Source organism: Saimiri boliviensis, chromosome 2 (genome assembly GCF_048565385.1).
Source record: "Saimiri boliviensis isolate mSaiBol1 chromosome 2, mSaiBol1.pri, whole genome shotgun sequence".
NCBI classification, from domain to species: domain Eukaryota; kingdom Metazoa; phylum Chordata; class Mammalia; order Primates; family Cebidae; genus Saimiri; species Saimiri boliviensis.
In genome coordinates this window covers 70655059-70679148 of record NC_133450.1, presented here as the reverse complement: position 1 = coordinate 70679148, position 24090 = coordinate 70655059, and the positions used below count along the sequence as shown (strand labels likewise).

Below are 24090 nucleotides of genomic sequence, written 5' to 3'. Positions count from 1 at the left end.
GATCTCAGAAAAAAAAGGGGGGGATGGTCCTTGAGAAGTGAGGATTGGCTTTCTGCACCCACTTATTGCTTCAGTACTCACAGGCAATGGAATGATCCATCAACTTTTCTGGTGGAAGACGTGATAGGTGAGAACTATTGGCAGCTTGGGTGGCCAAGCCAACATGAAGCCAGAACAGCCCCTTGAAGCTGTGTTCACTTTCCTCTTCAACACTGAGGCAGTCTCAGAACTTGAGAACCCAAAGTTCCACAATACAGTCTTTCGAACTAAAAACACTAAAGTGGGCTCTTTAGAAATGAAAACAAAGTTACCAAAGAAAGAACATGGCCACAGCTGGACTTGGTAGCTCACACCTGTAATCCCAGCACTCTGCGAGGCCAAGGTGGGTGGATCACGAGGTCAGGAGTTCAAGACCAGTCCGGTCAACATAGTGAAATCCCGTCTCTACTAAAAATACAAAAAAAAATTAGCCAGGTGTGATGGCGGTCACCTGTAATCCCATCTACTCAGGAGGCTGAGGAAGGAGAATCACTTATACCCAGGAGGTGGAGTTTGCAGTGAACCGAGATCACGCCATCGCACTCCAGCCTGGGCAACAGTGAAAGACTCCATCTGAAAAGAAAAGAAAAGAAAAAAAGAAAAGAGAGAAAAAAAGAACATGGTCAACCTTGGTCAGGCAGTGACTCCAGAGGCTGCGACAACAGAGGTTTGGATGGTGAGAAGAAGAGAGAGTTATGGTAACCGTGGGCAGGACACCGCATTGTGGCGGCTGCCTGGTTTCTGTTGCGAGAATTACGAATCTCTTCGAAAACTGACTGAGGGGCTAGGCAAGCTAACCACGTATCCACTCCAGTAGACGCTACCACCGTTCATTCTGGCATGCGCAGGCTTGTGAGGAAGCGCCTGGAGTCAACCTTCCCTGGCTCGAGGTCTCAGCGATGCAATATCCTGTCTGCTTTGATTTGTGGCTGGCCCACACGGATGGGTCAGTCAATCTGTGCCTTTGGCCTTTCGTGCTAGAAACAACCCCTTCCTGGTTAAGAGAAAGATGAGATAAGGGAGACATAAAGTGTCGGCTTTAAATCTTGCCAGAATTAAGGCTGACTCACCTCTCTGTGTTTGTTTAACTTTGATTCCTTTAGTCCCAGTGAGACAGATCCTAGTTAAAAGCACTGTCCTCTTATTTTTGATTAACTGCAATGCTTAGGGCTATTCAGCTATGACCCCCCTGCTTCCTGCTCTTGGCTGGGAGGTGGGATGTTGCCAGTGCCCCAACAGGATGTTGAGATGTGCTGTCTTCTTGGTAGTTAGGGGTGGATGACAGAGTTGGATGCCCAAGCTTTGAAGCTGAGCTATGTAGCTGCTGGGTTGCTGTGCCAGGGAGGGAGGGATGACGACCTTTTATTACTTTCCCATGGAGACATGCAAGTATGACTCTTATCTCATTCTGGAAAAGTTTCCCCATGACTCCCTAGGGAAAAGGAGAAAGTAAACAAGCATACCTCTTAACAAAGTCTTTTAAGAGAAAATTGACAGTTACAGAATCTTGTTTCTTGTGGCAACATGTAGCCCATCTTCTGGGAAAAGTATCCAGAGTTTTATGTAACATGTTTATGAACAACAGAAAATATTGACAGTCTGTTCATCCCATCTGCTTCCCATGACAGGGAGGAATCGTTACCGAGCGGTGCCAGAGGGTCTCCTGGTCCACACGGGCATCTTTCTGGAGGTGTCCTGTTACAGGAGTCCTGCCTTTAGGGAGGGAGAGACCACAAGTCTCCTAGGTGAGCTCTTTTAGAAGAGAAATCAGGAATTTGGCCTCTGGAACTTTCTCTTCCCAATGCGTGGCATGCTCCTAGTCAGTCTGGGCTCATGAAGTCGCTGTTAGGAAAATGCCTAAAGGGCCAATGGGATTGTTGGTGCGGAGAACAGAGAGCCAGGGAAGGGGATGGCTTTCTCATGCTCTGCAGGCCGCTGGTAGGAAGGGAGCCGCCCAGCCAAGCATGGGGGTGGCCACATGTAAAGGAGAGGAAAGGGAGCTGATGCCCTGGTGCTTAGAGGAGGAGGAAGGAGAGGGAGAAAGAGGGAAGAATAAAGAGAGGGACAGAGGGAGAAGGGGAGGCAGAATGGGAGGGAGAAGAAGAGGCAGAAAGGGAGAGAGGAAGAGGGAGAGGCAGAGAGAGGGAGGGAGAGGCAGAAAGAGAGAGGGAGAGGCAGAGAGAGAGAGGGAGCGGCAGAGGAGGATGGAGGGAGAGGGTCTGAGGGAGAGGCAGAGAGAGAGGGAAGGAGGAGAGAGGAGAAGCAGGGAGGGAGGAAGAGAAGCAGAAGGATGGAAGAAGAGCCAAAGGGAGAGGGAGAGGCAAAGAGAGAGGGAGGGAGAGGCAGAGAAGGACGAAGGGAGAGGCAGAGAAGGACGAAGGGAGAGAGGGACAGAGGGAGAAGGAGAGGGAGTGAGGAGAGGGAGAGAAGAAGAGAAAGACAGAGAGGGACGGGGGAAATGGACAGAGGGAGAAGGAGAGGCAGAGAGAGAGGGAGGGAGAGTAATACGCAGAGAGGGATGGAGGGAGGGAGAGGGAGAGGCAGAGGAGGGAGGGAGGGAGGGAGGTACATGTCCTTGAAACTGGCTGTAAAGGACACCACCTGAGACCACTCTAGGGGATCATGGGGGAGGTAAGGGCAATGCTTGGGATGCTTTGAAGAGCAAGGCTGCGTGGTTCGCAGCAAAACATTGACAATGACCTTAAGGGTCAGCAATAAGAAAACAGGGGACTTTGCGTCGGTGTGTCTAAACCACAGAGCGCCGAACAACCATCACAAGGGCTTGCCCATATAGATCCATTGACATAAAAACATATCCATAATTGCCAGTGACAAAATTATTTGGGGGCCATGCTCATAGCATGAGGCCATGTTTTGTAAATTACAATATCCAATCTATTGTTTATAGGTCAATGCCTGGACGGCCATTCAAAGATGTCATCTAGAACATCTTGTGATGCAAATTACAGAATTGTGGAGAGCAGACCCTGGGGACAGTAGCTGAGGAGTGTGCCCTGCCTGAGGGCAAGCAGATTTCAAAATTCAAGGAAAGTGGACGCATCAAACAGATATGCAAGCCACCTGCTCTATAAATTACACACTAAATATTAATTGTGGTTGCTTCTGGGTAGTGAGATTTGGGAATTACCTGAATTTTTAAAAGTGCTTGTATAGAATTTTTAGAATTGTAATTCTTTTTTGACTGTGACTATGCGTGTGTGATTTATGAAGACAAGAGGAGGCTCGAGCTGCCACGTGAACTTCTATTTCTGTGGCTGGCATGAGGCTCCTCTGGGCCTCCCTGCAGGCAAGGGCCCCATGCAGACTGGAGGGAGCGAGGCCAGGAGGGGCCCCCAAAAACGTTTTCCCAGTGGCTCCCTGAGTGCCTTCATGAAGCAGCAGGAGCTGAGCATGAGCTGTGGGCCAGGCCGGGTGCTGGCAGCTTCAGCTGATCAGGCTCCTTTAATCCTTACAAAGCTCTTCCAGGTGGGGCTGTTGTTATCCCCTCCTACAGAGGAGGAAAGCTGAAGCTCAGAGTTCCTGTGAGCTGCCTGCAAGGTCACTTGGATTGAAAGAGGCAGAGATGGGACTCAGGACCAGGTTTCTGGCCATAGGGCAAGTGTCCCGCGTCTCCAAGCCACCAGGCTGCACTACCAGCAGCACACTGTCCCTCCACTGCTGGGACCTGAGCTTTCAAAGTTGCTTTCCCAGGGGAGAGGTGAAAGGCCAGTTGGATTATGATCAATACAGGGCCAGCTGTATTGCGATCGAGAAGTGCCAGGGTGATGGGAATCCATTACATTGTGAGACTGAGCTAGCCAGATGGCTCATCACACACACCACCTGGGGCAGGCAAGGTGCTGATGGCTGGTGGACGTGGGGCAAAGACCTACTTCTGCTGGGTTCCGGCTGCAATTATGGAAAAGTCCATTTGCTTCTTTTCTTCATCTTGTAAAGTGAGGATAAACACACACATCTCATGCGATTATTCTGTGCCCCACGGGATGAGTGGGAAGTGCTTGGTGGAGTATACGGTCTTGGCTTTGAGTATTGCTACTGCTGGCCAAGGCTGGGCTCGGGGCTCACTCAGATGTTGAGGACGGAGGGGCACTGCCTGCCTCTCCCTTTCATGTCCCTTCGCGATGGCTCCAGAGCTGGGGGAAGCTGAGTTTGCCCGGTGCGTGTTCGTGGTCTCTACTAAATTAGAAAGGAAATAAGACAGGGCACGCTGGGGCTGCGGGTGATGCTGCTCTGTCCAACACTGAACGGGCAGCTTTATTTCCAGGCTGGGGATCAGGACAACCTAGAAGAACCATCCAGGGAGCAGAGGACTGGAAAGGCCCTTTCCCCCCTCAATATATTTCAAATTAGTATACTTGAAAAATCACTGAGGATTCCATAGTCCAAACAAGACAGTCTCCATTTAACAGCATCACACTCAGTTTTTTTAAAAAAATAACACTATGTATAGGCAAAGGAATGATATTGAATTTTTTCGTATCCCACAATGTTGAAAGAAGAGACATCAAGTATTTTTTTCCATTGCACCTTTATTGTTTATTCTGTTAACTGTTCAGAATTTTCATACAGTCTTTCTAGAATCACACAGAGCCTGAGTAGCTCCTTCTCCCTGACCTTAATTTCTAACCAACCTCCTCTCATCTCTTGTCCTCAGTGTATGATATTCTGCCAGTGTCCAAAAAGTTCCCAGGGTTTTTACGGGGGAGGGAGAAGGGTGTGCGGTGGTCTTCCTGCGGCTTTCTCACCTCTCCACCTCCTCTCTTGCTCAGCAGCCTTTGGAGCCCCAAGGGTGAAGGAATCAGATACATCGGCTTTGGATCCTGACTCCACTAGTAGCCATCTGATCTCAGGGACATTGCTTGATCTCTCTGAGCCCTTTGCTTTTCTCTACAATGTGTGGGAAAGACTCCCTCTCTCACAGCGTTACTAGGAGAATTCGATGACTCTAGGTATCTAAAGCATCTGGCACAGTGCCTGGGCACACAGTAAGCACTACATGCACCTTAGCTTCCTTCCTTCTGGCTGGGAAGAGAAGACATCTGATAAATCAATGTCAGGGTCAGCTGCTCAGGGGCATTTGCTTTATAAAAGAGCGTATTTCCTTTAACAGAGCCCAAGAAAGGACTCTCTAATGGTGGAATTTCAGACACCATAGCATGGGTGAGGGAGAGATCTGGAGGCATAGACTATAGAAGCCTCAGAATCATTTGATCCAGCCAGGCAGACTGCTGCTGCTTCTGCCCAGGGTCAAAGCTGGTGATACAGTTTGGCTGTGCCCCCACCTAAATCTCAACTTAAATTCCCACGTTGCGGAAGGGACCCAGTGGGAGGAACTGAATCACGGAGGCAGGTTTCCCATGCTATTTGCATGACAGTGAATAAGTCTCACGAGATCTGATTGTTTTAGAAAGGAGAGTCTCCCTGCACACATGTTCACTTCTCATCTGCCATCACGTGAGACTTGCCTTTCACCTTCCACCGTGATTGTGAGGCCTCCTCAGCCACGTGGAACTGTAAGGCCAATAAACCTCTTTCTCTGGAAATTGCCGAGTCTTGGGGAGGTCTTTATCAGCAGGGTGAAGATGGACTAAATCAGCTGGCAATGGCAGAAGGAATACTAACTCTCTCGTTAAGGCCATGCCACTGTAGCCAGGCAAGGGCCTATTTCAGGGAGGCAGGAGAAGGGAGCTAATGTGTTTTTACTCAACCATCCCTGCCAGAGAGGAAGTAGCTTCATGTGGGTGTAAACCAGGGGCTTTAAGAATGCAGCAGTCCTTTAGGGCAATCATTAAATCCCCTCCTCATGCCCATTAAAAGTCACTTGTCACAGTGCTATTCTCACAGCCTGAACCACCATGAGCTCTCAGGGGGGAGTTCACGCGTCATTTACACCCCACCCACTTTTGAAGAGGATCCCGGGTATCTTGCAAAGGAAGAAGTAATGCACCTAGTACTGAGCTTTCCACCTTGTTCTTCCCAACTCCCACGGTACATGACCACTAAAATCAAAATCTGATAAACAAATGGTCACAAGAATGAAATAATAATGCTGCCAGTAAGAAGGTGAATATTCCATTCAAAAGTTCATCTGCAAACATAGCCACACGCTTCTTTCTCAATGGTAGTCCTTTTCATTTTAAGCTGATCTATCACTCGGCCCTTATTCATGCATAATTCTCAGTAAAGATATGGTGCATCTAGGTCTGCATGCCCACAATCGTTTTATATCTCTGATATAACAACAAAAAGCCACTCAATGGACAATCTTAAAACATGCACCAACCAAAACCATGGCTGGTAATATGGGAAAATGTCCTTCAGACCAAAGAGGCAGAGAGACAGAAAAAGGGAGGGAGGAAGGGAGAGAGACAGAGAGAACAAGAGCGCAAACATAAAAGACTCAAGATGAGACGAGAACATCTGCAGTTGGGGGAGGGGTGTGGGCAAAGCAGATAAAACCAAGGAAAGCTCTAGGGATCTGGGAGTGCTTCTCCAAGTATTTGGTTCATGCTAAAAAATAGAGCACATTTATTAAAAATATATATTTATAAACCTTGATATGAACAGATACACACGTCAAGCCAATGAAAAAAGAAAAATAAGTTATCTCCCCGGTATCAAATAGACACTTTTGATGAATGGGATGCCTGTCAAATGGTTGCCCCTGTGGTTTTTCCGCTAAATAACTCATCAAGTGAAGATGAAACACTTGTCCTGGGAGACACGCATCTGAGCCATGTCCGCCCTATTCATCTTTTCAAATACGTGATATCTGTCAGTGATCTGGAATAATGAATGTCTGCACCCATCCGCTCACCGATGGTGTCAGAGGCTGGTCTTCCAAGCACTCTTCTGGGCCCCCTGCCAAAGACGCTGAGTTCCTAGAGCTGCGAATGAGTCTTGTTGGAATCATTGTGCTTTAGTGTCTTCTGCTCCCTGCAGCAGGATTGGTCTATTTGTGTGACCTTTTATAAAGTGTGAAGGTGCATTTGATTGGGCGGCATGTGTGGGTCAAGCCTGCTTGTTCCTGCAGGGTTCGGCCAGTGATCCGCCGACACGCAGGACGCCTGTCTTTGGCCATCCTGAGGGCGCTGAGGATGCTCTGGGCCATTCACAGGGTGGTGTATATGTAGACAAATATGATCACGATCAGGTTCAGAATGGTCCCAATGATCCCCAGCATTGCCAAGACACTCTCCTCTTTGCTTTCTTTTTCTTGACCTCCTCTGTCTTCATCATTTCCACTCGTGATTACCATCTTGGTTGTAAATGTCTTTATCTTCCTCGCCAGGCTAACCTGTAATTGGAAAGAGCAGCACAAAAGATGGTCATTTATAAGCATCCTCTCCAAGCCAGGCAGAGCTGCAGGGGGTGGTGATCACATGCTTGCAGGCGAGACCATGGCAGAGGAATGACAAATCACACACACGGATCCCATCTTGGGACACCTTGCTCTTGACCACGGGAAAATGGCAGAACACAGCTCATCAGTTTAGAAGACAAGCATCCTGACATTGGTACTTAAAGAGGAGCCCAGAAGTCTACTCGGGCACCGCCCACTTGGTTGAGCTTGCTTTCTTCATTTCCCTTGAAGGAGAAACCGGGACAGCAGCACTGCAGTCAAACTAAAGTCTGTGCCCTCCGCCCGGTGGTGGGAATTTCACACACGCTCACATACTGTGTTACACCTAAGAAACATGCTGTCCTGATTATCCAGGAAGTACGCAGGGGGCATCACAGTCCTACCATACTAAAGCTCTGACTACGGTATGGGTCAGGGTGGCTGGAAGACAGGCAAGGTGATTCACTGAGACCAGGCAGGATGGTAAGGCGTCTATGCACGGTGTGGATGAGTAGTATCATGAGAAATTCTCATAATCCCTGGTAGAAATAGATACCGCTACAATCATTCCAGAGAATTTCCTGGCATTAGCTAGAAAAGTGAAGTGAAATATTCTACCACTGGGCACCTGCTCTGCCAGGTGTCTACCCTAGAGAAAGCTTCACCTCTGTGCACCTGGAGATGTGAGCCGGACTGCTCCCATGGGCTTCGACTGCCATAGCAGAGAACTGGAAGTTACCCAGATATGCACCGAGCGGGGAGCAGATGAACATGTGGTGGTCAGTCTCTACAGTGGAATATTATATAACAGTGAAATGAATCAATGACAGCTACATGCAACAACATGAACAAAGCCCACTCAGCGGAGGGAAAGAGCACATGGCAGACAAATTTGTGCAGCAGTTTGATTCTTAAAGGCTCAAAACAGGCAAAACCAAGTCATCTATTGTTTTAGAGATGTGCTCTTTGATTTTCATAACAAGCAACAGAATGATTAGCACAAAAACGGCTAGCACAAAACTCAGGAGAGTGGCTTTCTCCAGGCAAGAGTGGAGAGGCTGCCTTTAGGGCAGGGAACCAGTGGCCTTCAGATACTAGTCATCTGCCATCTGCTAAGCTTTAAACTGTTCCTTTAAACTGCAGGCATATCTTCCGGCTACTCTTTTTGTATGCATGATATATTTTTCAATAATCAAAATAACTTTTTATTTTCTAAGACAGAAAACATTGCCATCCAGGAGGTAGACTGGGCAGCCAAAGCCTTCTTTTCCACCAATGACTGATCCAAACCATATGTAAAATAGGACCAAAGTGCGTGGTGGTGACAGCCTGTCCCCTTGTGATGTGATGTGCACCAGGCCAGGCCCCTGGCTACACCTCCTCCATTACAGGGCTGCGCCTTCAGAGCCAGAAGGCTTTTCATGCTTCAGGGTTTGATGATGGTTAAGTTTATGTGTTAGCGTGACTGAGTCATGCACGCCCAGATAGTTGGTCATGTGATATTCTGGGTGTGTGTGTCAGGATGAGATTGACATTTGAATTAGGAGCCTGAAGAAAGCAGACTGCCCTCCTAAATGTGGGTGGTCGCTGGCCAGTCAGCTGAAGACCCAACTGAAACAAAAAGGCGGACATCCCCCAAAATTCCTCCTGCCTGCCTGCCTTCAAGCTGGAACGCTGGCTTTTTCCTGCCTTTGAACTCGAACCGTCAGTTTTCAGGCAGCTCTTCCTGGGCCTTGAGCCTGCAGAGCGTCAGATGGAACCACACCACTGGCCATCCTGGGTCTCCTGCTTGCTGGCTCACCTGACAGATCTCAGAGCTTGCTGGTCTCCAAAATCACAAGTCAGTTCCGTATAAGACATCTCTTTATATGCACCTGTATCTATCTTACTGGTTCTGTTTCTCTCATTCAAATGCTTAGGGCACATACCCAGGAAGGATCACAAATGGGAATCCAGGAATGTGGAAATGTGGCTGGGAAACGAAATGCCAGCATGCCTCTCTCTCTGTGCATGTGAGCTCCTGAAAGGGCTGGGTCGCTCCTTACAGAGCAGCCCTGGATCCGGAGCACAGTGTATGTGAATGAACATCTGTATGAAGGAGAGGCAAGCACATCAGTGAAGAATGGAGGGACTGAAGCAACATGAATGTATGCCTAAGTGAACAAATGAACGCCCTAAAGGCAAGTTTCACAACTCTGGTTTACTAGAGAGGCCTACAGTGGGTTCCTACTCCAATAGCTTGGCTAGGGAAAGCTTCTAGTTGGATTCATTTGATCTCCCTGCTTTTTCTCCCCTCGTATGCTTTTACTGATCTATAGTAAACATACAGGAAAGGGCACAAAGTCTAAATGTACAGCTTGATGCATTTTCATATCTGTTTAGCACTGAGATCAAGAAACAGAGCCTTCCAGCACCCAGGAGCCCCCCACAGTGCCCTGTCCAGTCACTGTCCCTACCTCCTGAAAACCACTGTCATGGCGTCTAACATTATCGACGAGTTTTGCCTGGTTTTGAATTCTGCGTAAATGGAATCACGCAGCACATCCTCTTTTGAGTCAGATTTCTTACTCTCAACACGTTTGTGAGATCTGCTCACATCGTTGTGTATAGCTGTGGCTCGTTCACTCTCATACGTGAACAGTATTCCATTGGATCACTACACCTACCATTTATGTCTGTATTCTATGGTTGATGGGCATTTTCACTGCTTCAAGTTTGGAGCTATTATGAATAACGCTACTATGAACATTCTTGTACCTATCTTCGGGCAAGCATGTGTATACATCTTTCCCAATATTTCACATGATGTTTATTAACATAAAGCTGAAAAATTTTACAGTGTGCACCCATAAACTCACCATCTCAACTCCATGACTAACATGTTTCCATAGTTGTTTTATCATATATCTGCCCATTTCTTATTCATCTATCTTCTTTTATGAGTGTATTTTAAACTACATATGTTATCATCACTATTATTATTATTTTGACACAAGCTCTTGTTCTTTTGTCCAGGCTGGAGTGTAGTGGTGTGATCATGGCTCATTATAGCCTTGACCTCCTGGGCTCAAGTGATCCTCCTGCCTCAGCCTCCTAAGCAGCTGGGACCACAGGCATGCACCACCATGCCCGGCTAAATTTTTTTAATTTTTTTTTGTAGAGACTGGGTCCAACTATGTTGCTAGGCTGGTCTCAAACTCTTGGGTTCAAGCAATCCTCCTGCCTCAGCTTTCCTAAATGCTGAGATTATAAGCGTGAGCCACTATGCTTGGCCTAAACTGCAGATATTTTTTCACTTTCCCTTAAACACTGCAGCCTGCTGCATGTTTTAATTACAGGTCAGTATTTATTTACAGTTTTCTCTTTTAATATAAAATTCACATGTGCATTTCCTATTGACTACATACAGACCTAGAAAAGGAGCTGCCGGGCACAGGGTATGTAGACATTTGACGTTAGTGGATACTGCTCGACAATTTTTCTTTTTTGAGATGAAGTCTCGCTCTGTAGCCCAAGCTGGAATACAGCAGCGCAATCTTCACTCACTGCAACCTCTGGCTCCTGGGTCTCGTTTCAAGCAATTCTCCTGCCTCAGCCTCCCAAGTAGCTGGGATTACAGGTGCACGCCACCATGCCCAGCTAATTTTTGTACTTTTAGTAGAGATGGGGTTTCACCACGTTGGCTTGGCTGGCCTTGAACTCCTAACCTTATGATCTGCCCTCCCTGGCCTCCCAAAGTGCTGGGATTATAGGCATGAGCCAATGCGTCAGGACAACAGTTTTTCAAAGTGGTTGTGTCTGTTTGCTAGTTTGCAGGTGTCAGTGGACACCCCCTTTTTATTTTGGTGATGCCATGCCTCAAACTTTGCACAAAGTCATGGGAAGTTTGTGGTAAGAACCTTAGAAATTCATTCCCTTTACTGTCCTGGACAGATGTCTACTCAAGCACTAGTCACCTCTTTAATGGAGTCTCTGATTTGTCATCTATCTTCTTAGAAAGACTGCAAGCCCTTGGAGGCAGAGCTTTTGAATCCCTACCTCCAAGCATGGTGCCAGGCACAAAGCAGACACTTAAGAAAATTGTGCTGAATGAATGAGTGGGTGCTGTGGGGCAACCTGGCGTCTCCCAGTCTCTGCAGGCCAGGGAATAGATGGCCACAGTTGGTCTAAGAAGATGCAATTAGTGCTGCCCTTATAACCAAAGACCCATCATCACAGTCACTCAAGCAAAGCAAAGTGCCTGCCATGGAGGCTGCTTGGTTTCAAGGCTTAATTTAGCCTCTTCCCTGAGTTAACCTGAGATAACTCTGACTCAGGAGGAAGTGGAGGGGAATAATCAGGTCAGCTGTGTTTACTTTCTGAGGACTCTGAAGCAAACAAAGACCTAGAACGGACCTTCTCCAACTCACAGAAGAGTTGCATCGCAAGCGTTTGTTCCAAGTTGCCTAAGTCATCAACTTGGAAACTTGAATTCCCCTACAGACCCCATGTTGGGAGTGTGGCTTGATTCCCAGGGGAGTAACTGAGGGCTTCCTTAAACAGAGTGGTTAGTGTAAGGCCGATTGCCTTGCCGGGAGGTTGGACACACCCACCTCTGCACCCGGCACCAGGCTCTGCACTCGGCACCTAGCTCTGCCGCATGGCTCCCCTGGAAGGTTCCAGCTGATGCAAGGCTCCTAGCCAGCTCTCCCACTGGAAAACCCGCCCAACAACCCGCCAACCAACAGCCAATCCCGCTCCCCTGGAGTCAATCAGAGCACCCAGCTGTTGCTCGTTCCTCCTAGCCAGAAAAACCCCACGCCCCAGGAAGTTGGTGTGACTTCCCTGGCCCCTTAACCCGGGACCGTGGAACCTTGCCTGGGAGCTGAATAAATTGGATTTTCATTTTCTTATACTGGCCTCAGTTTCCTCATTTTAAACTCGGCAATAACCCTTACAGTTAGAATATTGTTTTCTTTGGAAAAAGTTGTCTGGAGGATGAACAATGATGGAGAAGACTTACAGAACCCAGAAGATTAGCCTAGAAACCAGAACAATGACAGAGATGGGAGAGGAAAGCAGAAACAATAGGCGGCAAGTACAATCATAACTGCACATTTTAAAATGGGCTAGAGAGTGTAATTGGAATGTTTGCAACTCAATGGGTTGATGCTTGAGGGGATGGATACCCCATTCTTCATGATGTGTTATTTCATATCATGTGCCTATATCAAAACATCTAAAGTATCCCATACATATATACACCCATTATGTAGCCACAAAAATTAAAATTCAAAAAATTAAAACTAAACAGGAAGCAAAGGCTGGGGTCAATGTCTGACATAAAGCTTGCTAAAGGGTATACATTCATTTATCCACTCACTCATTTACTCATTTCACCTAGGGGCTGGGTGGAGGGAGAAGTAGGGATTGACTGATAACAGTAAAGATGTTTCTTTTTGGAGTAATGTGACAATATTCTAAACTTAGGTTTTTAGTGATGGTTGCACAATTCTAAATACGCTAAAGCCAAGAAACTGTACACTTCAAATAGGTAAATTTTGTGGTTTGTGAATTATATCTCAATAAAGATGTTAATTTTTAAAAGACAGTATTAGCAATAGTATCTGAAGTACAAAGTGCCCAGAAATAAATCTGATAAAATGTGTGAAATTTTTATAAGGAATATTGTAAAACTTGACTGAAAGACATAAAAGCAGATGAACATGAAAAGGAAGATATACCATCTTCATGGAATGCTAGATTCAATATGCACAATTCAATATCCTAAAAACCTCAGTTTTCCCTAAAGTATTTTACAGGTTTGTTGCAGTTCCAGTCAAAATTTCTACAGGGTTTTGGGTGATATTTGACAAGTAGATTCTAAAATGTATATCAAAGGGATAATAACACCCAAAATATTTACTAAAGAATAAGGTAAAAAGATCTGCCTCATAAGACATCAATATGTCTTAGGTCCAAGGCTTACACAAGGTGAAAATGGGTCTTTAACGAGCAGTGTTGGAACAACTGAGTCCCTATATGAAAAAATAAATGAAATCAAACCAGCAGCTCATCAGTTCCAGTTAGATTATAGATAAGAATAGAAAGAGAACACTTTAAAACTTTTATAAGCAATATAAAGGAATATCTGTATGACCTTGGGGTAGAGAAGGTCTATCTTAACAAGACATAAAAGCTCAAACTATAAGGAAAACTATGAAATTCAGTGACCTTAAATTCAATACCTGTTTATAAAAAAAAAAAAAAAATCATCAAAAGTGAAAAGTTAAGCCTCAACCTGGGATATATACTGTACATCATTCTAGTCTCAAATGAGTAAGAAAATGATAAATATCCAGTAGAAAACTGGGCAAAACCATGTCCAGGCATTTCTCAAAAGAGTAAACAGAGCCGGGCACGGTGGCTCACGCCTGTAATCCCAGCACTTTGGGAGGCCGAGGCAGGTGGATCACGAGGTCAAGAGATCGAGACCACCCTGGTCAACATGGTGAAACCCCGTCTCTACTAAAAATACAAAAACATTAGCTGGGCATGGTGGCGCGTGCCTGTAGTCCCAGCTACTCAGGAGGCTGAGGCAGGAGAATTGCCTGAACCCAGGAGGCGGAGGTTGCAGTGAGCCGAGATCGCGCCATTGCACTCCAGCCTGGGTAACAAGAGCGAAACTCCGTCTCAAAAAAAAAAAAAAAGAAAGAAGAAAAAAAAAGAGCAAACAGCCATGAAGAAGCTAAACCTTAGCATCAGAGAAATGCAAATTAAAACACAGTGAGCTACCATCAAACAGCCATCAGATTGGCAAGAACTAAAACATCTGAGAAGACCACCGAACACTGACAGAGTCTGTCGAGCAACAGGGACTCTCAAATACCTACTGCAGGAGTATCAGAGGATACTGTCACTTTGGAAAACAGGATGGCATTATCTTGTAAAGCCAAGCATACTCCCAGCAGGGGACCCTGCCATGCCATCTTGACGTACACACCGAGTACAGCTGCAAATGTGCAGCAGGGTACAAGGATAAGAGCATTTATAGACAGCAACATCAGCAGAAGTGAAATGCTGGACACAGCATCAACAGCCATCTGCTATGGCCTGGATCTACCATTGTATGTTCTCACGCTGGAATAACACACAGCGCTGAAGAAAAAATGCAATGTTGGAACATGCCATCACATGGATGAATTGCAAACACAGTATCGAGTGAAAAAGCATGTTGCAAAAGACCACAGAAAGGATGCTTCCACTTATGCAGGAAGTTAAGATATAGGGAGAATCTAACTATATATATATGTATTATTTTTTTCTCCAAGATGAAGTCTTGCTCTGTCACCCAGGCTGGAGTGCAGTGGTGCAATCCTGGCTCCCTGCAACCTCCACGTCCGGGTTGACACAAGTCTCCTGCCTCAGCCTCCCAAGTAGCTGGGATTACAGGCACCCACCACTGCGCCTGGCTAATTTTTGTATTTTTAGTAGAGACAGGGTTTCACAATGTTAGTCAGGCTGGTCTCGAACTCCTGACCTCATGATCTGCTGGCCTTGGCCTCCCAAAGTGTTGGGATTACAGGCGTGAGTCGCTGCGCCTGGCCGAATCTAACAATATTTTTTATGGAGATATAAGTGTGATAAAAACACAAAGAAAAGCAAGAGAATAATAAACCATAAAGCTGGCGTAGTGGTTTCCACTAAGTGGACAGGATGGAGAGGATGATCAGGTACCCTCTAAGCCACTGGTAATATTTCTCAAGCTGGTAGTGGGTACTTGAGTGCTTGTTCTTTATACTTATATTCTAAAAACGCTTCTCATATCTGTTCCATAATTAATAAGTCAATTAGTGATTTAATACTTATTAGTTAATTGCATAATTAACAATAAAACAATACTGATATTAAAACAACCAATTAGCAAAAAACGTTATTTTTAAAAACACAGGGTTTTAAAGACTGGGCATATTCAATGCTGTGCTGAATGCCAAAAGAAGCCCTGCATGGTAACCAGGAAGGGAGCCACTTTTCTGAAAAGACAGAATGCTCCTCATCAGCACCCCTACTGTGCCAAGGCGACAGGCAACTCGCTTTCAAACACAGTTCCCAGCAAGCCAGTCCTCTGCCGGGCTGCTTCTGATGAGCACACTTGAGAGTTTTTAATCATTTGCTTAATTAGGATGCATGTCTTGGAAAATAAACCACATGAGTATACAGTGACACAGTGCAGTGTGCAGCCTGGGCCTCGAGGCTGCAGGGCAGCTAGGGAGAGCCCTGAAGGAGGAGGCAGGGTTCAAGGTGGAATCCCAGCCAGTCAGGGCTAGAAGGCACCCAGGTCGCAGCTCACTGAGTCTGCTCAGCATCTATTGTCTTTCTTTTGGTATCAGTGTCTTGATTTTCCTCTGGAAAATTACTCTTCCCAATGGAGGCTGTCAATCAGGCTGCCATGGGGATGGGTTTGGATCCAGGCCTATAAGATGCTCTCTCTCTAGAGCTTAGTCTTAGGTAGGGTGATAGCAGATGGGTCAACTATAAACACTGACTCATCCTAGCCATGGTGCTGAAATGAGACTCCATTAGCTGCTGCCGTCTGGATGCCTGGAGCCAGGCTGATTTCTGCCCTTTTTAAAGCTCAATTCACCACTTCCACCTATCCCATGAACTACCCCATATCCCTGCAAAAATAATGTTTTTGCTTAAGGCAGTAGGAACCCATTTCTTACCCGTATCTGTTGCATAAACCAAAGAGATTTTACTTATACAGAAAACGTATTCAAGTTTACCTTGTTGACTTCTTTGAACTCACCCTAGGAGAACAGTCAGTGCTAACCAAGCCTCCTCTTGAAGACTTCCCATTATTCTGGAATTTACCACCTCTCAGGATGTATATTCTACCTGCCGATAGCTCAGTCAGGACAGTTCTTTGCTTTAAACCAAAACATTCTTGCTTAGCTTGCACACACAGAAACTACTTTTATAACCAGGAACTAAACAAAAGCAAGTCCTTGCTATCCTCTGCAAGGTAGCACCACAGTTTTTGAGACATTGAAACTGAAGGAATGTCAACTCTGGCTTCAGATATAACTGGGATCCAATCTTGTGTCAGTGGTTTATCAGCTGTGGGACTGGGGCAAGCTGCTTCATCTCTCTGAGCTTCAGTTTCCTCATTGATAAAGTAGGGGTAACTGTAGCTTATAGGATTAAAGATAATGGCTGCAAGTCTCCTAGCGTGATGAATGGCAACTACTATGATTAAGTGGTGGTGATGATGATGATGATGATGATGATGATGATGATGATGATGATAGCAATGATAATAGAGGCTCATTCTCATGACTTCAAGCCCTTTTGTCCAGCTAAGCACCTTCCATTCCTTGCTTGTCCACATGGCCCCTCCTAAGCATGATCCCTTCTCCTGGTAAGACCCACCCTAAAATCACAGCACGCATATGAAAAACACTACTCCAGAAAAAGTTTTTTCAGCCCAAACTGGGCAGGATTGTCCTCTCCACTACTCCAGAAAAAGTTTTTTCAGCTCAAACTGGGCAGGACTGTCCTCTCCCTCCTGGATGTGGCACACCCATGGATGCTAATAAGACCCACTTCACTCAGGCCGACACAGCATGCCATGGCTCTTAATGCCGCAAAGCCACATTGCTTCCTCCTGTTTGTGGAAGGTGAGCACTTTTAAGCCAAAAATCAGACTTGGTATTTACATGACAGTCCAGGGGGCTGAAATCTGTCCAGGGTGCCAATCTGTTGAGTTCACCTTGGCTCCTAGGTGACTGTCTTCCTACATAGCCACTCTCCTCCCAGCTTCCGATCATCCACACTGGATGTGCGCACTCTCCATACAGTTGTCTAAATGACTCATCTTCCAGTTTTTGACTAGGCTTCCAGCTTAAGGCCAGCTAGTTCATTAGCAGTCTTCCACGGCCATCCATCAGTTACTGTTTGCCTTCTTTGGCTCACATTTCTCTAAGGTTGCTATAAAGTCCACCTAGTGGCCGGGCATGTGGCTCATAACTGTAATCAATCCCAGCAATTTAGGAGGCTGAGGCAGGTGGATCACAAGGTCAAGTGATCGAGACCATCCTGGCCAACATGGAGAAATCCCATCTCTACTAAAAATACAAAAATATGCTGGACATGGGGGTGTGTGCCTGCAGTCCCAGCTCTTGGGAGACTGAGGCAGGAGAATCACTTGAACCTGGGAGACAGAGGTTGCGGTGAGCCAAGATCGCACTACTGCACTCCAGCCTGGGTGACAGAATGAGACTCCATCTCAAAAAAAAAAAAAAAAAAAAAAAAAAAAGAAGTCCACCTAGGACTTAGAGGTCTGTAAGTTAACGATCCTGTTGGACAGGTCATGGCTGAGCAATATGCAAGATGCTGGGTCCTGGTGCTCTCTGAGGCCTCTATTTGCTGGTGAGGTTTCCTCTTTATTACTTCTCTAGATCAATTTCTCAGAGCCAATTCTAAGAATTGGAGCTTGTCCCTTGCCATGCCGGTCAATGATCAATAGTAAATTGGGGAATGAAAAATCCATGTGATTATGACTCACTGATGCATTACCTAGCAGCTGAAAATGATGGTGACCATTCTCAGCAAACTAACATAGAAACAGAAAAGCAAACACTACATGTTCTCACTCATAAATGGGAGTTGAACAATGAGAACACATGGACACAGGAAGGGAGACATTACACATCTGGGCCTGTCAGGGGATGGAGGGAGAGGGGAGGGAGAGCATTAGGACAAATACATACGGGGCTTAAAACTTGATGATGGGTTGATAGTCGCAGCAAACCACCATGGCACATGTATACCTAGTAACAAAACTGCATGTTCTGTGCCTGTATCCCAGAACTTAAAGTAAAATTTAAAAAAAAGAAAGAAAAAAAATGGTGACAAAGACCATGTGATAAAAAAGGAAGAGTCACATGATGTGATAAGGGGAAAAACACAGGATATTAAAATTCAGTTCTACTTATGATTATAAGTAATATTTTTAAAACCTCACTTGGCTGGGTGCGGTGGCTCATGCCTGTAATTGCAGCCGGTGATTGCTTGGGAGGCCGAGGTGGACGGATCATGAGGTCAGGAGTTCAATACCAGCCTGACCAACATGGTGAAACCTCATCCCTACTAAAAATGCAAAAATTAGCTGGGCATGGTGGCACCCACCCGTAATCCCAGCTACTCAGGAGGCTGAGGCAGGAGAATTGCTTGAACACGGGAGACAGAGGTTGCAGTGAGCCAAGATTGTGTCACCACATTCCATCCTGGGCAGGAGAGTGAGACTCCATCTCAATAAAAGAAAACAAACAAACAAAAAAACCCAACCAACTAAACAAACAAAAGACCTCACTTGTCTAGCAAAAACATGCCTGGGGGGAAAAATTCAGAAATGTTCTGTAACACAGTTGATTATGTTAATTTACTTTGATCACGTTCCAAGCAATCAATATATAAATAAATAAAACTACAAAGACTAAACACCGCATGTTCTGAGTGCTTCTGTTTTCCAACAATCCTGGAAGACCCTCAGCAGCCAAGTGACAAGAACAATGCCAGCGTGCAAGGAGAAAGCTTTGTGTCAGTACCTCTCTGCTTGAGAGGCTGGAATCTGAAAACCAAAAGGGGTCATTGCTGTATGTCAAAAATGACACATGAGGGAGGCTCTGACAGCCTTTCTATAATACAGCAGAGATGTTCAGGCTGGATAGGAGTTGCCTTCGGTGTCATTTACTTCTAGTACCAACTTGTTTGTCACAGTCATGCCAGTCTCAGAACTAAATCTTTGCTACCCGATGTGCTAAAAGGTACCAGACATTCTGGAAATGGAAGATGGGGACTATTCTATCCAAATTCTTTCTCTTAGTTGCTGCCTGCCTTCAGTGGAGTGGCTCAGGCTCAGCTGTAATCCCAAGTGTTTCTCCATCTTGAGAACATTTCCATATTTTAGAGCGAGGAAGGTTCACGCTGAACCTATCTACAAGGGCGAGCTCCTGCCTGGAAATTTAGCACAGCTGTTTGACAAATCGAGCAGATAAGGCCAGAGCACAGAGGAAGCAGCAACTTCTCCCCTTCAGGAAGAGATCTCAGTGGTCACCTAAAACACAGCTGCCCACAGCCATGGGCATTTGCAAATGGAAGACAAGACTTCTGGCCCTCAAGGAGCTCATGGCCCAGTGAGGGGAAAACACAAACTGATCATTATGGTGATAAGTGCCCAGAGCCCTGCAGAGAGGTCATGCAGCGAACTGTCCCCAGAAGATGGGAGGTCTGAACTGAGACGTCAAAGGCCAGTAGGACCATCTCAGCTGACAGAAGAAGGGCACTGAAGCAGGTACATGGAGAGGCCATGGGAGGCAGCTGAGAGGGTGGTGGGGGCACATGTGAAGAAAATGTGGAAGTGCAGAATGTGAGTGGGGATGGTGCAGCAGCATGGTGAGGGGGGTTGTCATATGCGCTGAGGCTGGAGGGGGGAGCAGGGACCAGAACAGAGGCCTTTGTAAGCCATGCAAGGCACTTGTGGAATTTATTCATTAGATGTAATGAGTACACGGATGTTCAATTCCTGTTTGTTTTCTCAATCACACACATGCACTATGTATACTCTTTTATGCATTAGATACTTTATAATAAATTTTTAAAACTCACTTAGCTCCTAAAATCAAACCACAGTAAGTAAAAGGGTAACCGGCTTTCTAGGACTAAACGTCTGGACAGGGTGGCCACCAGCTCTGGTGACGTTCTACAGCTGCCTTCCAGGCTTTCAGGAGATGTGCTAGGAGCCTCTGAGTGGCAGAGAGCCTGCACCCAGGCAAGGTCTTCGTCAGGGGCTAGGCAAGAGCTTTCCAAAGGACAAGCTCCTCCCCATGGGCCCATGCCCAGCACAGAATGGCCTGGCTGTCATCAGATGGCCACTCAAAGGAGATGGCAGGCAGGCCATCCTTGGTGATAGGAATTAGTTCCAGGAGTTCCAAAGAGCCAGTGAAGAGACAAAACACCTGTAAAGCATTCAGTCTGATCAACGAAGGTTCATGATTAGTATTAATTACAGTGCTGCCCCTCACTAATTGCCAAGAGGTTGCTGGATCTCGCTTTGTACTTGGTATCTGCCATGGTGGGGCCAGTAACTACTGTCCAGCCACACAGCCACGCATGATGATAGAAGTCATGGCTACTAATTAGTAAATACAAAGTCCCTCCATTCATCTGCCCACTCAACAAATATTTATTTAGTATTTACTCTGTGCTGGCCCCATTTTGTTTTTTAGGGACAGGGTCTCACTCTGTTGCCTAGGCTGGTCTCAAACTCTTGGACTCAATTGATCTGCCCACCTCTGCCAAATGTTGGGATTACAGGCGTGAGCCACCATGCCCAGCCAAGACCCTATTCTAGAGACACAGAGATAGCACAGACAAAAATAAATATCAACTGCATTTTAGAGATAAGGACCTGAGACTTAAAATAATTATTGAACCTCTGCAACATTCCAGGAACCATTTGCAGGTACTAGGGATATGGCAGCGAAAAACTGAAAGAAATGATCATAAACTGAGTGGCAATTTAAACCAGGTAGCTGACATGACTCCCAGATATCTGCCATTTCCTGCCTGCCCTCAAATGCCCACTGCGTTCCATTCCCACCACTGCCTGCTGGGACTCCAACCCCTGTGCATTGGGTCACATGCTCTTCCTGGCTTGGATAACTACTGCTGGCCGTTTGAGGCTTGAATCCATTGGGAGCATTTCCCAGGACCCTGTCTTTAGATGTCAGGGCAACTCCTGCCCTATTCTGTGACCATCTCTTTATTTGGGTCCTTCCCCACTAAACTGAGCTCCTTAGGAGGGACAGGCCAGGGTGGGTCTGATTCACCTCCATGTCCTCTGGACCCTGAGCTGGCCTGGAGCAGCTGTGATGCTGGGTACTGAGAGTGAGTGTATGCATTGGCCATGGGAGGCAGCTGAGATGGGTGGTGGGGACAGCCTAGCGCAGCCCGCCTAGCTGCACTTCCCTATAAAGAGATGGCAGCAAGGAGCACCTTGCTTATTGTCCTTCTCCACTTGAAGTCTGATGAAAAGGAAGATTAGTGTGCCATGTGTTGAGTGAGAAAAGTTTAACCACTGATCTAAAGAGAGAAAAAACAGCTCCCTGTACTGACACTTAAGGGTAAATTAATCAGTATTTCCCTTGCTCACTGAGAACACATTTTTCAGTTGTGGGGAAAGTTAATTCTGTTAGTCTAGACTTCCCCGAGGAGCACAAGTCATCGGGTAGCTCTGAGACATGGATGCTTCAACAGCGGAGATGAGACCCAGGTCTGTGGTGCAGATCTCCACCCCAGCAACGTGGCTCCCCTGCCTGCCTGCCACTTCCACGGGGCCATGGACCCCACTTGCCAGGCGGACTCTACTTCCAATTCCCAGGACTAATGGGAGCAGGGGAAGGACTCAGGGAATTGGGTTCTAGTTATGTCCCTTAACGAGCTGTGTCACCTAAAATACATCAACCTCCCTCTCCGGTCCTCATCTGTAATGGACTCATGATGGGCTCAAACTGGGTGATAGCCAAGGCCTCTTATGGCTCCAATAGTGTACATGGAGAGGGGAAGAAGGCCATAATCTGAGAAAATTGACTTTGAGACTCTTGTGATCCCAACTAACTGTGTGACCAAGGGCAAATCTCTTAACTACTCTGAACCTCAGTTTCCTTGCCTCTAAAATGGAGCCAATAGCAGAGTAACCCCAGCTTCTTCATGAGGTTGTTAGAGGACAAAACAAGGCAGCATATATGAGAGCCCTCAGTAAGCAGTCAGGGGGGAACCAGCATCTGCTCTTCCTTGATTCTAGGAGGACAGATGGGAGGATGCACTTTGCCTGACAGATCATTGCCCGGTGAGAAAGAGCCTCCATCAGAGTGATGGAGCAGCAGGCCGTCTGGAGCAGCTGAGCAGGCAGGAGCCCCACCCCACCAGGTGCAGGTGCAGCTGCAGCTGCCCAAAGCACAGCTGCAGACTCAGGCATTTCTGCACTCTTGGGACCCAGGAAGTCACTCCGGCCCTCACGGCCTTGGAAGTGCCTACTCCCACTGTCTGGCTTCTCTCTGCTGTTGGCAGAGAGAATAATTTAAAAAATAAAAATTTATTCTGGCTGAATAAACCATGGCACATCCACACACACAGTACTATGTGGTGGCAAAAAGAAGGAGGCTGGACCCTATAAATGGACTTGGAGAGATTTCAAGGAAACAATGTTAACTTAGAAAAGCAACATGTGAAAGAGCATGTCACATACATGTAACATACAACAGCATGCTACACTTCACGGTGGAAAGGGACGACAAAAGTGCATGCATGCATCTGCTCGTTTGTGGAAAAGAAATACAGGAAGGGTAAACTAGAAATGAAAGAGACTGGTTCCCTAGAGGAGGTGGGAGAGAAAGGGGTGCAGAGATGAGTGGGCTGGGACCACGATGGCAAGGGTGCCGAGGAAGTGATGTTTCTCTGAGTGTATCTCATGCTATAGATCTGACCTTCAGGACCATTGCGACGTTTAGCATGTCTTTCATAGGTCCACACAAAACTGTTCAAACCAACCAAGACCTGAAGGGAACCCAAAATGGAATGTCAACATTAGTAAGTGGACCAAACCATCGCAAATAAATAGTATTATCACACAGAAGCGCGTGGGGAAGAAAAGAACTCACCTTAGTAACTTTGGAAAACAGTATTTTGATTGGATAGCATAAGGCTGAGGACAAACAGGCTGTACATAAACACTATCACCCACTCAGCAATGGAGTAAATATGCTTCTCATGGGGGCATGGGTTAATAAACCTGAAACTACTTTAGTGTATACTAAAATTAAATAAATACATTTTAGCTAACAAAAGCTGGGTTTCTCACTATTGGAGAAAAAAGTTGCAGGAAAGGAGAAAGTTAAAATGAGCCTTATGATGTTGGACTAGAATCAGAGATACCAGTACAAACACATGGTTTTTAATATACATTTAGGTAGGTGGACACAGAAACACAGATGAGCGTGCATGCGTGTATTAGTGCCTGTCCATGTCATTTCCAGCTATGTCCCCTAAGAGGCCTAAAAGCAAAGACAGCTGAGTAGCAATAAACATACCTGGCACCCAAACCTTGGTTTCTTTACGCCATTCTCCAACAAAAAGAACCAGGGCTCCTTGGAGAAGTGGTTGATTCCAGAATTGAGGAAGGGAACATACAAGATAAGCCTTGAACATTTTGTGATGCCAGAAAGTTAAGGAAGTGTGCCCAGAAAAGGTGGCGTTGGAGAGGCTGCTTCAAAACACAAGAGCAAACCTGAAGAAATTCCTAATGGCCAAAGCTGGGACAATCTGAGCAAGAAAATAAGTAACCACAGTATTAGATTATAAATCACAGGATCAAAGAAATATCTATGAGTTTTTATTGACATAAATAATTAAATAAATGGGGGAGAAAGACCAGTTCTTTCTCACAGTGGAGTTCCAATAAATAAAACGCAGGAATAAAAAGAGAGAGAAACAGAAAAATCACCAGCAAGCAATCACCACAGTAATAATTACTGCGGACAACATCTATCAATGGATGCTAAAACGAATGAATTCGTGTTTGAGGAGAAAGAGATTCACATGGTCTCAAAGTATGTCCTCCACGATATTTATCAATTAGAAAGAAAAGA

The 24090-nt window shown here is 46.0% G+C and overlaps 1 protein-coding gene and 1 long non-coding RNA gene across 3 annotated transcripts in view; one reads left to right on the top strand and one right to left on the bottom strand.

Annotated features, from left to right (window-relative positions):
- Positions 1 to 24090, top strand: part of LOC141582669 (uncharacterized) — a 530026-nt gene that overhangs the window by 175109 nt on the left and 330827 nt on the right. The window lies entirely within an intron of this gene.
- LOC120363957 (protein TUNAR) overlaps positions 4570 to 24090 on the bottom strand; it is a 48859-nt gene continuing 29338 nt past the window's right edge. For both annotated transcript variants that reach the window (XM_074393571.1, XM_074393570.1), the window contains one exon: positions 4570 to 7357. In XM_074393571.1, coding sequence (XP_074249672.1) covers positions 7172 to 7357 — 186 coding nt within the window. In that variant the 3' untranslated portion in view covers positions 4570 to 7171. The remainder of the gene's footprint in view (positions 7358 to 24090) is intronic.